The sequence below is a fragment of the Chenopodium album genome, chromosome 12 (assembly GCF_948465745.1).
Source record: "Chenopodium album chromosome 12, dcCheAlbu1.1, whole genome shotgun sequence".
NCBI classification, from domain to species: domain Eukaryota; kingdom Viridiplantae; phylum Streptophyta; class Magnoliopsida; order Caryophyllales; family Amaranthaceae; genus Chenopodium; species Chenopodium album.
The window spans coordinates 12,300,629-12,315,167 of record NC_137845.1 but is presented as its reverse complement, the minus strand read 5'-3'; the positions used below and the strand labels follow the sequence as shown (position 1 = coordinate 12,315,167).

The 14,539-nt window shown below is 34.5% G+C and overlaps 2 protein-coding genes and 1 pseudogene across 2 annotated transcripts; all 3 read right to left on the bottom strand.

The window, feature by feature from the left end:
- Nucleotides 1–5,739: 5,739 nt before the first annotated feature.
- On the bottom strand, nt 5,740–9,101 carry LOC145570879 (uncharacterized). The gene is made up of 7 exons (XM_081630003.1): nt 8,240–9,101; nt 7,377–7,960; nt 7,110–7,284; nt 6,847–6,978; nt 6,616–6,753; nt 6,311–6,502; nt 5,740–6,221 (listed from the first exon to the last, which is right to left on the bottom strand). Exons 1-7 carry the CDS (start codon nt 9,053–9,055, stop codon nt 6,132–6,134), a joined length of 2,127 nt encoding a protein of 708 aa, XP_081486129.1. The 5' UTR covers nt 9,056–9,101; the 3' UTR covers nt 5,740–6,131.
- A 1,955-nt stretch (nt 9,102–11,056) lies between these two features.
- Nucleotides 11,057–12,169, bottom strand: LOC145570878 (elongation factor 1-alpha-like; annotated as a pseudogene).
- Nucleotides 12,170–12,492: 323 nt separating this feature from the next.
- Nucleotides 12,493–13,143, bottom strand: LOC145570877 (receptor-like protein kinase HERK 1). The gene has a single exon (XM_081630002.1). It carries the CDS (start codon nt 13,141–13,143, stop codon nt 12,493–12,495), a length of 651 nt encoding a protein of 216 aa, XP_081486128.1.
- Between the last annotated feature and the right edge of the window lie 1,396 nt (nt 13,144–14,539).

Here is a 14,539-nt window from a genome sequence, read left to right as displayed (position 1 = left end):
TTATGGCATCTGTGGTTACAAAGAAATTTGATGATTTTCGAGCAAAAAACTATTTGTCCCTTACCCTTAATCACGAAATTTCTGGTTGATTTTCAATTTACTGAGGTTGTTTTGCAGGTTTCTAGTCAAAGTAACAATCCAAGGAATGATCAGATTGTGAACAAGAAATGGCAGGCACCCAAAGAAGGATTCTTCAAGATCAATACAGACGGTGCTTAGGTAAATAATTAGGAGCTCTGATGATTCATGGTATGTTGGATTTTCCTGCAAGTATAATGCTGTATCTACTCTTGCAGCAGAGCTCTATGCTATGAACCATGGTTTAGCCATAGCTGAGGACTTAAAGCTGAAGAAAATCGAGATTGAAACAGATGCAGAATCATTGAGGACAATGCTTCTAACTTCAGGCCCCAATCCACACCATGAATTAGCTGCTGCAGTGTATGATGTAGCACATATTGTAAGGAAGTTTGAAGTGGCTATTGTGACTCACGTTCCAAGGAAAGAAATAAGTTAGCTCATAGCGTTGCGGTGTTTGGTAAAAACATGGCAGTGGGCTATAAGACACACTTCATAGTGCTTGAATGTGTTCAGTCTCCCTGTATGAGGAAGATTTGGAAGGCGTTGCAGCTGCTTCAGTCATCTAGTTTCTGCTACAGTTCCCCTCTTCTTGCTGTATGGAAGTTTCTTTTGGGTATGGGTTGTATGGCTGTCGGTTTAGGTTGGTTGATTAGCTTCGGTTTTATGATAGATCAGTGTGTTGGTCTGCTTTTGTGTTGCATCAATTTTTTCCCTTGTACAAAGTGGGATGCAGTTTGTAATTAAACTACGGCAGTTAGCCTCTTAATCTTATGTCATCTCTTTCATTTTTTTTTAAAAAAAAAATCATCAAATGTAGTGGTGTATTCATATTTTACCTTACAATGAATTTAGCTTTAATCTCTTGCCTTACAATGAAAATAGAATAAAGTTTGGGGCATAGTGGGAAATGTTCTAGCCTTGCTTGTATATTGAAACCATCGAAATACTAAAGGTTTTGATGAAATTTTGCCTGTAAATTGTTGCATTAATCCCAGATTGTTTGACATATTTAAGACATTAAAGGATATGTAGGTAAATTAAAAAACGGGTACTGTATTTGCACCCAAAAAAAAAAAAAAAAAAAGGGTACTGTATGCAGGTATTTGTCGAATACCATAATTCTTGGAGATTTACTGTCTTTTGAATTAAGTTTTTATCAACTCCATTTGCATGTACCCGGTGTACAGTATTTTTACTGTACATCGGGTTTTTCTCACGTGCAACTTCTTTATTGTTTGTTTTTTTTTTTTTTAAAATAGCGGAATTTAAAATCACGGAATTTTATACCTAAATCAAAAAAACGCAGAACAATGGAGGAGAGAGAAAGTGAGAAAACGCAGCTCTCGATGATCCATTGAGGAGAGAGAAAGTGAGAAATCGCAAAAATTGCAAAAAACGATCATCAATCGAGGAGAAAAAAGGTTAGAAAACGCAAAAATTGCAGAAATCGATCATCAATAAAGGAGAAAAAAGGTGAGAAAACGCACAAATAGAAGAATTCGATCATCAATCGAGGAGAAAAAAGGTGAGAAAACTTACAAATTGCAGAAATCGATCATCAATGGAGAATTCGACTTTCGATACAACAAAATGCAGCAATCTCATTCACGAATTGCTACAAAAACAAAGGCAAGTTGAGACTGAATTTGAAATCGATTTAAATCGATCGATTATAGAAGAAGAAGAAACTTATTGTTTTGGAGATGAATTCGTACCAATATTCAACCATCCAGACAATGCAGAAGCAATTGATAATGCAGAAGACGCAATACACAATGCTGAAAATCAAGTGGTTCCTGATAAATCAATTGATTCAAATTCAGAACAAACAACCAAAACAAATGCAACTGAAGGTAATTTCTATAAATTTTTGAGATTGTATGCTAAAAAGAACCCTTTGAATACATAATTGTTACCCTTTTTATGCATAAACGTGACCCTATTTATGCCTAAATGTTACCCTCAGATTGAATGCAGAACTTTTGAGATTGCATGCAAAAAGTAACCCTTTGATTGCCTAAATGTTACCCTTTTCATGCTTAAAAGTGACCCTATTTATGCACAAATGTTACACTCAGATTGTATGCAAAAAGTAACCCTTTGAATGTCTAAATGTTACCCTTTTCATGCTTAAAAGTGACCCTATTTATGCACAAATGTTACACTCAAATTGTATGCTGAAAATTCAAGTTGTATGCAGAAAGTATCCCTTTGAATGCCTAAATGTTACCTTTTTCATGCATAAAAGTTACCCTATTTTCACACGAATGTTACCCTTTTTTATGCTGGCTGTGGTTATTATCTGATTTGTTTGTATTAAATAACAGATACAAATCCAATTGATGCTTCTGGTTTAGATCTTAGAGGATCATTTGTTGGTGTGGTAAGAGAAACTTTTGAAGAAATTTTGGAATTGTATGAAAAACATGCTGCTATACTGGGATTTTCAATAAGAAAACATACAACTAGATTCAAACAACACACAAAAATAGTAACTGAGAAAAACTATGTGTGTTCTGCTGAGGGAAAGAGACATTCAGGTCAGAAGAAAACAAAGTTAGTTGAAATGGTTGATGAAGAGGATGTAAATGTAAAAGCAAGAAAGCCAAGACAAGTAGCCATTACAAGATCAAATTGCAAGGCATGCATAAGAGCAAAGTGACTAAAGAAGGACAGTTTGAGGTGGTGTCTCATGTTATTCAGCATAACCACGAGCTAACAAAGCCACAGTGGCATTATTTGCATCGTTCTGAAAGAAAAATGACAAAGGAAAAAACTGAAGCAATCAAAACAATGAAATCTTCAGGTTTAACTACAATGGACACTTACTATTACATGGCTACAGAGGCTGGAGGAGAACAGAATGTAGGCCATAGTGTTGTAGATCACCTGAATTTCTGCTCAAGGTTAAGAATGGAACAAATTGAGGCTGGAGATGCTCAAACTTTAGTGAACATTTTAAGTCAAGAACAATCAGAGGATCCAAACTTCTTTTTTAGAGTGAAGTTTGAAAAAGAAGGAAGAATTTGCAATATCTTTTGGAGAGATTCAATGATGCTAGAAGACTATAGGATATATGGAGATGTTCTTGTCTTTGATACAACATACAGAACTAACAGATATAATCTTATATGTGCTCCATTTGTTGGCATAAATAACCACTGGCATAATTGTATGTTTGCATGTGCTTTTATTGGGGATGAAACAACAGATTCATTTGTGTGGTTATTACAAACCTTCTTCAAAGCTATGGAGGATAGAAAACCAACTTCAATATTCACTGACCAGGACCAAGCAATGGCAAATGCAATTCTGGAGGTAAAAGATTTATATTGACATCTTACAGATTTGAGATCTGACAATAAAGTTTTTCTTTTCACATAAAAGTTACCCTTTTATCTGCATAAAGTTATCCTTTTTAGTGCATAAAGTAACCCTTTTAACAGCATAAAGTGACCCCTTTATTTTCAATGCAGGTGATTCCAAATACAAGGCATAGACTTTGTATATGGCATTTGGAGCAAAATGCCATAACCAGATTTGGAGCTCTTAAAAAAGACAAAGAATTCAAATTTGCATTCAACCAGTGCTTAAAGATGTGTGTGACAGAACAAGAATTCGAAGAAAAGTGGCAGGCAATGTTGCAGAAATATGAGTTGACAGAACACTCTTGGTACAAAAGAGTGTATGAGTTGAAAGACAAATGGTGTCCTGCCCTTAGTAGAGATTTCTTTTCAGCAGGAATCTTATCGTCACAAAGGAGTGAAAGCACTAATCATGCTATAGGATTCAGAGCAAGTAAAACAACTACTTTGACAGAATTTTATACCATATTTAAGAAGACAACCAATCGTTGGAGAAGCACAGAGAAATATGATGAATTTACCTGTAGCAAGTCAATAGCATTCACTTCATTGCCTCTCTCTGGAATGCTAAAGCATGCTGCACAGGTAAAAAGTTAACTGACAACTACATAAATTACACCTAATATATGGCAATTTAAATGAACCTACATGATTTTGATGTACAGGTTTTCACTTTATCACTCTTTAGAGATTTTGAAGAGGAGTTTGGATACTCTATGGCAACAACTGTTCAGATGTTAGGCAGTAATGAAGAATGCCTACTTTATCAAGTAACACTAGAAGACAAGCCATGGTCTGCACATCAAGTAAACTATATACATGAGAGCCAAACAGTATGGTGCACTTGCAAAAATTTTGAAGCATCTGGATGGTTATGTTATCATTGCATCAGAATTCTACATTTGCATTCAGTAACAAGAATACCAGATAAGTATGTTTCAAAAAGATGGACTAAGTTTGCAAAAACAGAGGCATGGGATAGGTTGAAGAATCAGGATCCTAAACAGCGATATATTCCATGGAGGCAAACAATGATGAGGAAATACTACAATCTAATCTTAAAAAGTTAAGAAAATGAAGACACAAGAGCATTTATGGAAGAAAGCTTCAGAAACAGTCTTAAAATGGTGGAAGACTTACTTGCTATTGCTGCTCAGAAAGAAAGTGCAGAAGCTGCTTCTAACATTCCTGATGTGGCAGACAGCACTCAAAGCAATACTGGCGTTTCTTCAGCATCGAGTACAAGCACAAGTGTACCACAAATACTTGATCCTAAAACGGCTGTAACAAAAGGAAGAAGCAAGAGAGCAAAAGGAGGACTTGAAAAAAGCAAGAGAAAAAGAAAACCAGCACTGCCACCTCCAAATTCAGAATTTGGATCAAAAACACCTAACTTACGACTCTTTTAAGATCTTTTTTTGAACATTTTTTTTTTCGAAATTAATATACCTTGTATTGTTAAGCTTCAGAAACAGTCTTAAAATGGTGGAAGACTTACTTGCTATTGCTGCTCAGAAAGAAAGTGCAGAAGCTGCTTCTAACATTCCTGATGTGGCAGACAACACTCAAAGCAATACTGGCGTTTCTTCAGCATCGAGTACAAGCACAAGTGTACCACAAATACTTGATCCTAAAACGGCTGTAACAAAAGGAAGAAGCAAGAGAGCAAAAGGAGGACTTGAAAAAAGCAAGAGAAAAAGAAAACCAGCACTGCCACCTCCAAATTCAGAATTTGGATCAAAAACACCTAACTTACGACTCTTTTAAGATCTTTTTTTGAACATTTTTTTTTTTAAAATTAATATACCTTGTATTGTTAAACTATTTTTCTTTTGTTTTTTTACTCTATGACAAGTTTAATGAAAATGTGATTGACACTTTTATTAGCAGATATTTAATTCTTGGAAACATCAACTTATGTTACCCTTTTCATGAATTAAAGTGACCCTTTTCATGCATAAACGTTATCCTTTATATCCACTAAAAGTTACGCTTTCTGGTAATAAAAGTTACCCCTTTTGTCAATAAAAGTTACCCTTTTCACGCATAAAAGTTACCCTATCTATCCAAAAAAAGTATACCTTATCCTTTCTATCCACTAAATTAACCTTTTCTTTGTTAATAGTTACCCTTTCAAGTAATAAAAGTTACCCCTTTTGTCAATAAAAGTTACCCTTTTCATGCATAAAAGTTACCCTATCTACCCAAAAAAGTATACCTTATCAAATATAAAAAGTAACCCTTTTTATGCCACAAAGTAACCCTTTTTATGCACAAAAGTGACCCCAAAAAACATACACAAGAACCTTTCAAATTACTTAATGTATGCACATACATCAGTATTCCAAAAGAACAAAAAACTAACCACTAAGTTTAATTACATCATTTAACTTGATGTATATGCACAAACATTAAGTTTTTTCATTGTTCAAAAAATGCTCCTAGACCTAATCAACCTTTGCTTCTAACAGTCATTTCACCCTTTAGAAGGAGTGTACTTGTCTGTCTTCTTTTTTGCCCTTTTTCCTTTGGGATTCTCTTCGTCTGCCTCTGCCTTTGCTTTTACTTCAGCTGCCATTATTCTTTCTTCATTATCTTTCTTCTTCTTTGCAGCAATTGCATCCTTCTCATTTCAATTTCTTGGCAATAAGCAGGATCTTTCTTCTTCTCATTGAACTTCTCTAATTATGACAACACATCATTCCTAGATTCATTCAAATCACACAGCACCAGTGTCGTACAAATCTCACCTCGCAGAAATTTTCTCCCAATAATCTCACAACAGAAAAAAAAAACTTATCAATATGTAATTAATAAAAGCATTAGAAAGGGAAAAACTACATACAAAATAGATGAATAATTACTGTTTTGAGTTCATTTAATTTGAACGATTCGCCAACAAAATGGAGCATGTGATACATAACAAACACCCCACAGTCCAAATTGTCAACTTTTTCTTTTCTCCATTCCAACTCAACAATTTGAAACCTATAAGAAGGTAGCTGAACACTCTTTGGATGATTTCTTTTTCCGAGAAAAACACCCATTTGATCACACTGACATAAAATATAAAAGTTTAGAATAAAATAAAACAAGAAAAAAGAAAAAAAAATTTAAATGGAAACAATAAGTAAACAGAAACATAACAATGAAATCAACATAAACATACCAAGTGTGAAGACAATTCTTTGGTATATTCAAGAGCATCATCACGCCAGATGATATTGTCAAGATAATATACCACCTCTTTTGTATGATCAATAACAAACAAAATGTAGTGATTCTCAATAAGAACAGGAAAATATATCTGAAACAGAAAAAATTAAAACACTGATTTAGACAGATTAACACAAAACAGAACTTTTTTAAAGTTTTGATAGTAATTTATCATGAAATATACCAGTTCAGCATCCATAATATCACATTCAGGATTCTCATAGCTCAACCAACCTTCCCATAAACCGTGCAAATCATTAACAGCTTGTGAAACTTCACCTTTGCCAATGTTTTCACAAACATGCAAGAATGCAAACTATTAAAAGTATGAGAACTTGTTTATATAAAAAGATAATAACTTTAGTGCACATAAAGGGTAACTTTAGTGCACATAAAGGGTAACTTTAGTGCATATAAAAAAAAAAAAAAAAAAATCAAATTACTTACACTTTGCCTCACACCAAAGAAGAATTTTCGAGGACCAGAATCAAAACATGCCTTCTCGTTCAAATACAGGCAGTAGCAATCAATGATGCACCATCTAATTCTAAGTGGAGCTACCAGGGATACCATGTCTTCTCTTGGAATTAAAAAATTCATCCCAATAGTAACAAGATTCTCACTGCAACAATAAAAAATAAGATAAGCATTAAACAAAAAAATAAAGGAAAAAAAACATATAAAATATAATTATTATAAAAAATGACATTTAACTTCCTCATCATTGAATCATCCTTCAGTAAACAATAATCAAGAATTTCCTGATGTAACTTGGGCAATTTCTTGAAAATCCGAGCATTAGACCTCAAAAACAGAGTAAGAAAAGGAACATCCACACCTACTGGCCCACAGTCGAGTGAGCAAAAAGATTTATTGCCTCTGACGATACGTCTAGAAGCATTTGCTACAGAAGGCCCAGCATCATCCTCAGACCTATTTATCAAAACACTTTTTCCTTTACCATTGACATCATCCTCAGGCCTATTCAAATTCAAATCTTCTGCAGGTTCATTATCAGGATCATCATTGTTATGACCTTCAGGTTCATAAAAATCACGAAACATTTCATGAATAGACTTCATCTTGTTACACTCCTCAATTAAACCATCTAAAAGCTTCAGGTAATGAGGATCAGAAAGTAACTGTTGTGTTTGAGAAAATACAACAGGATCATCAGAGGATAATGATTCAGTTCTGCGAGAAGCAATCATATCACTCAAGGTTTGAAAACCCTGTGACTGAACCAACAATAATACATCCATATTTCTTTTGACCAAAAGAAATGTTTCATGAACAGCCTGCAAACATATGAACCAATAAGAAACTATACAAATGTAAAAAATAAAAATAAAAAACAAATGAAAATTCATGATATATGCATAAAGTTACCCTTTTAAATGCATAAAGTTACCCTTTATTATGCATAAAGTTACCCTTTAAAATGCATAAAGTAACCCTTATAACTGAATATTTAGGGTAACTTTAGTGCACAAAAAGGGTAACTTTAGTGCACAAAAAGGGTAACTTTAGTGCATATAAAGAGATAATAACTAAATAAAAAAAAAAAGAGCACTTACATCAGTTGAAATTTCTTTAATTTCATCATCAGTCATCACACTTTCTGGAAGATCAAATGCAAGAATGCGGCCACTTCTACCACTTGTAGAAGCCCCTTGACCACAAGTTTGCTTAACAACAGGAGTTATAGGATCCCTAACTTCAGGCTGTGAAACAGGATATGTAAGGGTATCCAATGGTCCCTGCCCAAAATCACCAGCTTTAATCTCCAAATTGATCCGCTTCTTAATCTTCGCATCAGTCCAATGTTGAATCAAAGGAAGGGTACTACTTTCCTTTTCTCCTTGGAAATTTAATCGATGAAAATACATAATTTGCAAAGCTAGCAAACAACCACTTACATTTTGAGCATTTTCATCATTCTTATAATTCACAACAGCCTTCTTTAATTTTTTCAAAACATATGAACACCAATCAAATGTTTTGATTTCATCAACATTTTCCACAGCCTTCAGCAACTTCAATGAAACAGTCCTATTAGTAGTAGGAGCTAAGAAGCTAGACATAGCATGTAGCACAAAACATCTCTTGAATTCTTCACCACCATCATCCAAATCAACCATCCTAGACTCCACTTTTGACAAATGTAGAAGTTGCTTCTCAATAAGACCATAATCATGTCTCCATGACTGAATGATACGTTTATCTACACTACCTTCTTCAGGATTCTTCTGAAGTTCAGGAACAGCAATCTCACTCATAGGCAAGCCAAAGACATCACATATATCATTTTTAGTAACTACAAACTCTTTACCAGCAGCAATAGTGAACATGCAGCTACCTCCATTAAAGTGTTCAACCAGCCAATGTAGCATTTGACGATTCAAAGTTTTCAATTTCAGATGTAATAAACCACCAAAACCTATTTTTCAACAGCTTTTTGTTGATTAGGACTAAAATTACTCATCATTAATTCCAATGTGTGTGGTCTGCACCTTGCAATCAAGGGTCTTTTTTCCCTAAATAATAATAATATAAGTAAAACAATATCAGAATTAGAATCAGAATCATGATATATATGATTAAAAAAATACAAAACAAAAAACATTTATACTTACACAACAGTATCAGAATCAGAATCAGAAACTACTTGCAATTCAGCATCTGCTTTGGCCTTCTTAGATACAATTTTAGACTTCTTAGGAGATGCTTTAACCTTCTGAGACTCTGCTTTGGCCTTCTTAGGAACAGTTTTAGCCTTCACAGTTTTAGCCTTCACAATGTTAGACTTCCCAGTTTTAGACTCTGTTTTGTCCTTCTCAGGAGCTGTCTTGTTCTTTTTAGCAGGCTCTTTACCTATTCCTTTTCCCCTTGAAGGCGATTTATAACGATATCCACCTATTGAACCACCTATATCTAATTAATACAGAGGATAACCATAAATTACAAATTACTCAGGGGAAAATTTAGAATATATGCATAAAAATCCTTTTTACTGCATAAAGTCACCCTTAAAATACAACAAGTAACCCTTTTAAATAAAAAAGTAACCCTTTAACAAGCATAAAGTGACCCTTTTAACTATATAAAGTGACCCTTTTAACTATATAAAGTGACCCTTTTCACTGCATAAAGTCACCCTTTAAACTACAACAAGTAACCCTTTTAAATACAAACGTGACCCTTTTGACAGAATAAAGTGACCCTTTTCACAGCATAAAGTGACCCTTTTCAAAGCATAAAATAACCTTTGTCATGCATATAAATAACATATGTATATATTACTCACACACAATGCACAATGCACATATTACTGGTACTCAAACACATATACACAAACACAATGCAGATATGCATACTATTCTCATAATCTAACTAAAACCTAACATCAAAATTTGAAGAATAATGAATAAAACTTCTGAAAACAAACATGCAAAATTTGTTTAACATGTAACAACACCACAACACATATATATCAAATTTTGAACCAATTATCACAATGAACAATAAAATAAAGCAAAATTAAACATAATAACTTCAAAATTGAAATTCAATTATCATAATATGCATAATAAATCAACAGAAAACAATAAAAAATAACATGCACTACTAATTCGACATATATAAGCGAAAATTCAATTGAAAATTCGAAAAAATGATGAAAAATTAAATAAACACACCTTCTTCAGCATCTACAGCCTTCTTTGTAATCTTCTTCTTCACCATTGCTGAAACTAACACTACAAAAAACGAAAACAAAATCAAAATCAAAAAACCTAAAAATCGAAGAACCAAAACAATTTAAACTAACAAAAATCTCAAAAAAATAAGTAAACTAACCACAATTAAGCGATAAACAACTTCACAAGTGAAAGAAAAGTGAGAAAAAGCTCGAAAAGCAACAATGGAGGAGAGAGAAATCGCTCGAAATCGCAGTTAACTGGTTTTTAGAGAGAGAAAAACGAGGAGAGAGAAAGCGTGAATGAGTGAATGAAGGAGAAAATCAAGGAGAGAGAAAGTTCTTTTTCTTTAATTTTGGAAAGCACGTGCCCAGGACAGTTTTCTTGTCCTTAAAATCCGCCATTCAATATCATTATTGAACACCCGCTTTTTTTAAAAATTTGTGAATTTTTATATATGGAAAAAATAATCAAATTTGATTACGATTATATGGCATAAATACAATATCAGTTGCTATTGTATTTGATGAATTATGCAAATAAAGTCAATATTAGTATGCAATTATCTTTCATAAATACAATATCAGACTTCTACATGAGAAATCAATCATCAGTAAAAAAAATCATCAGTATCTCAATCCATCCTCATTTGTATTTGTTGTGACCATACTGCCTTGTGAGTTACTGTCCTGTGAGTTACAATAAGCACTCGCGACAAGGCTTGGTTGGAATCATCTTAACCATATCAGCGTCATCGTTCTTCAAGAACTTGGGTTCCTTCTCAATCTCCTTACCTGAACGCCTGTCAATCTTGGTGACTGGCTCAACAAACTTAACAACAATGTGAGAAGTGTAACAGTCCAAAACTGAGGCATAACCGTTTCCAATCTGCCCAGGGTGGTTCATGATGATGACTTGAGCAACTGCCTCCTTGCTTGGCAGGGTCATTCTTGGAGTCAGAAGCAACAAAACCATGCTTGAGATCCTTGACAGCAACATTCTTAACATTGAACCCAACATTGTCAACAGGGAGAGCCTCTGGAAGAGACTCGTGGTGCATCACAATGTCTTAACTTCAGTGGCCAGTCCAGTAGGACCGAAGGTAACAAGCATACCAGGCTTCAACACACCAGTCTCAACACGTCCCATTGGCACCGTTCCAAGACCTTCAATCCTGTACACATCCTGAAGTGGAAGACGGAGGGGCTTGTCTGAGGGCCTCTTTGGCTCGTTGATCAAGTCAAGAGCCTCAAGAAGGGTCGGTCCCTTGTACCAGTCAAGGTTGGTGGACCACTCAATCATGTTATCACCCTCAAACCCAGAATTGGGAATGAATGGGATTTTGTCTGGGTTGTAACCAACCTTCTTGAGGTATGAGGAGACTTCCTTGACGATTTCTTCGTACCTATCCTTTGAGTACTTGAGGGTGGTGGCATCCATCTAATATAAAAAACAAAGCATTATCAGAATAGAGCAAACAATTTAATCACAAACTCTTAAGTCTAACAGAAATCAGAGCTTCAGAAGGTTTAGTACATTGCATATCAATGAAACAGTACGAAACTGTCCAGGGGCATCGATGACAGTACAGTAATACTTGCTGGTCTCAAACTTCCACAAGGCAATATCAATGGTAATACCACACTCACGCTCGGCCTTAAGTTTGTCAAGCACCCATGCGTACTTGAAGGATCTCTTGTTCATCTCAGCTGCTTCCTTCTTGGTACTCGAGACAATCATGTTAGACTTGTAGCTCTGAAACCATTTTAGGCTTGTATAAGACTGCCCGCGAGTCTTCAGATAAGGCATATATTAGCAATGTGTCTGCACAAAGCATGTAAGCTTATAATATATGTTTATACTGAGCTGATAGAAATATACAATTACTTGGTATTAGTTAAAAAAAAGCTTATCTTGATTTCATCTTTTATGTATCCCTTCATTCCTCCTATAGTCCTAATTATAATGCTATTACATTTAACCGGACTATACAAGAACCATTGATCTATAAATTGAGTAATGTATTCAGTACTGAATGCCAACAGATGTCTAGGAATTGATGACTTTGAGTCAGATGTGATTTGGGAGAGTGGAGCTAATTAGCACAACGTTACAGCTTACGACGGTATGACTTAAGGGCTGCTGACCAACATGATCGAGCCAAAATATATAGGCTCAAAGTTGTAGGTGAAAGAACCAGAAACATTTAGAAAACTGCAGGCTCTCAGTTTGCCAAAACGCTTCATTTTCATTATTTCCAACCCGTTTAAAATACCATCATGCTGGATCACAAATGATATTGTTGGTCCGATGTGTACATGAATTTGATTACTTTCAAAGACAAGAGTGACAAAATCCAAGAACACGGGAGTTTTCAAATGGTCGTTACTTAAAAAAGTGATGTCTAAGTTTTGTAAAACAATCCATGGATTGACATATACATTAAATTGCATTTCACCTAAACTTTTATTCACGATATCACAAAAATGGAATAGAAGCAAAGATTGAAACCCTTCGTCAATTTCAAAATTCCATGTGATATTAAAAGTTTCACTAGGATAATCTTGAATCTTTACTCTCCTACAACTACTATACAGTGCCACAGATGCATCATTTTTTGTTGCTAAAACATCACTTATGGCATAATGTATAACCTCGATATTCTTTTGAATAATCCTAGTGAAATACTTTTTTTCTAAAATCTTGTTGTCGGAAACCCACGTTCTCCATAAAGAGTCATTATCGTAATGGGTAAACGATCCCCCTACATCTATCCGAAACATAGTTTCAAAAAGCCCTGTATTCAAGTCCTATGAAATTGTCTTTTGGGTGAACTAATATGGCTTTATTTCGGATTAAAGAATCAGGAATTAAGGCTATTTCTAATGCGTTCAAGTACGCCATAGAATTATGGGTAGGTGATGAATGATCATGAGATTACCCAAAGTGACATTAAAGGAAAACTCTTTCATGATAGGGAATTGAAGATTAAATTCCTTAAGAATCACAAAAAACTTTGTTTTGCTTAAATCAAAACTCGAAGAAATAAAAGGATAGAAATATAGTCGAATGAAGTATCTTCAGACTTGGCTAATTGGAAAATTGTAAATTGCTTTCCCCTCGAAAATTTTGGCGGTGTTATACAACAGATTGTCATCACAAGAATATACTCATGATTGAAATGGACATCACTTGGTAAAAACTTTACTCAGCCTCTGTAATAACTATACCTCAAGATGCTTCTGGTAATAACTATACTCAGCTTGTGTATGAATTGAAGCCACCATTCTGTGTTTCAAACAATAAGGTTGGGCATAATTGACGAAGGGTTACAATATTCAAAAACTTTTGCATGCCCCACTTTACAATAATTTTATTGTACATCAAACATTTTGCGAAAAGTGATCTTTTTTTCTTACAAAAGTGACTCATATTTTCACAAAAGTGACCCTTTTTTTTTTATACAAAAGTGACCTATATTTTCACAAAAGTGACCTTTTTTTTTCACAAAAGTGACCTCTTTTTTTTTTTTTTTTTTTTTTTTCCAAAAACAGAGTATCAAAATCAACAAAAATAAACACATACGCATGCAAAAGTTTTTGTTATATAAATATGCTTGATCACTAATCTTACATTCATACTTGGGAAAGTTTTTGCAAAAGTTTTCTTGTTGGTTTCCACTCTCATCAATTAAATTTAGAGATATATGGGAATATCAGCACCTTCCTTCAGATCTCTGAGTGACCGATTCTGCATCTTAGGGTAGTTTAAAGAGTGGATGTTATGGGAGTTGGGTTTACAAACTTCTGATGGTTGATTGGTCATACACTTATGTGTTGGGGCTGTATCATTTTTATGAAGGTTGTACAGTTCTTTTATGACCAATCAACAATGGCAACCTCACTAATCAACAATGGCAACTGCTATGCCTTTGTTTGATTTGCAGGTTTCAAAGAGTTGTGTGGGTGTTTGAGGTTGCTGTGCTGGGGTTGGTTCTGGTGTTTGCTTCACTATGTTCGCCCAACATGGTGCGGCTGATTCCGGTGGTGGTGGCGGTGGTGCGGCTGATTTCTGCGGTGACTCCATTGCTTAGAGTTGAGGTAAGAGAGAGAAAATTGAAGTTGCCCAGCCGATTTACACTAATTTAGTGTAAATCGGATGTTATTAAATATTTGTGTA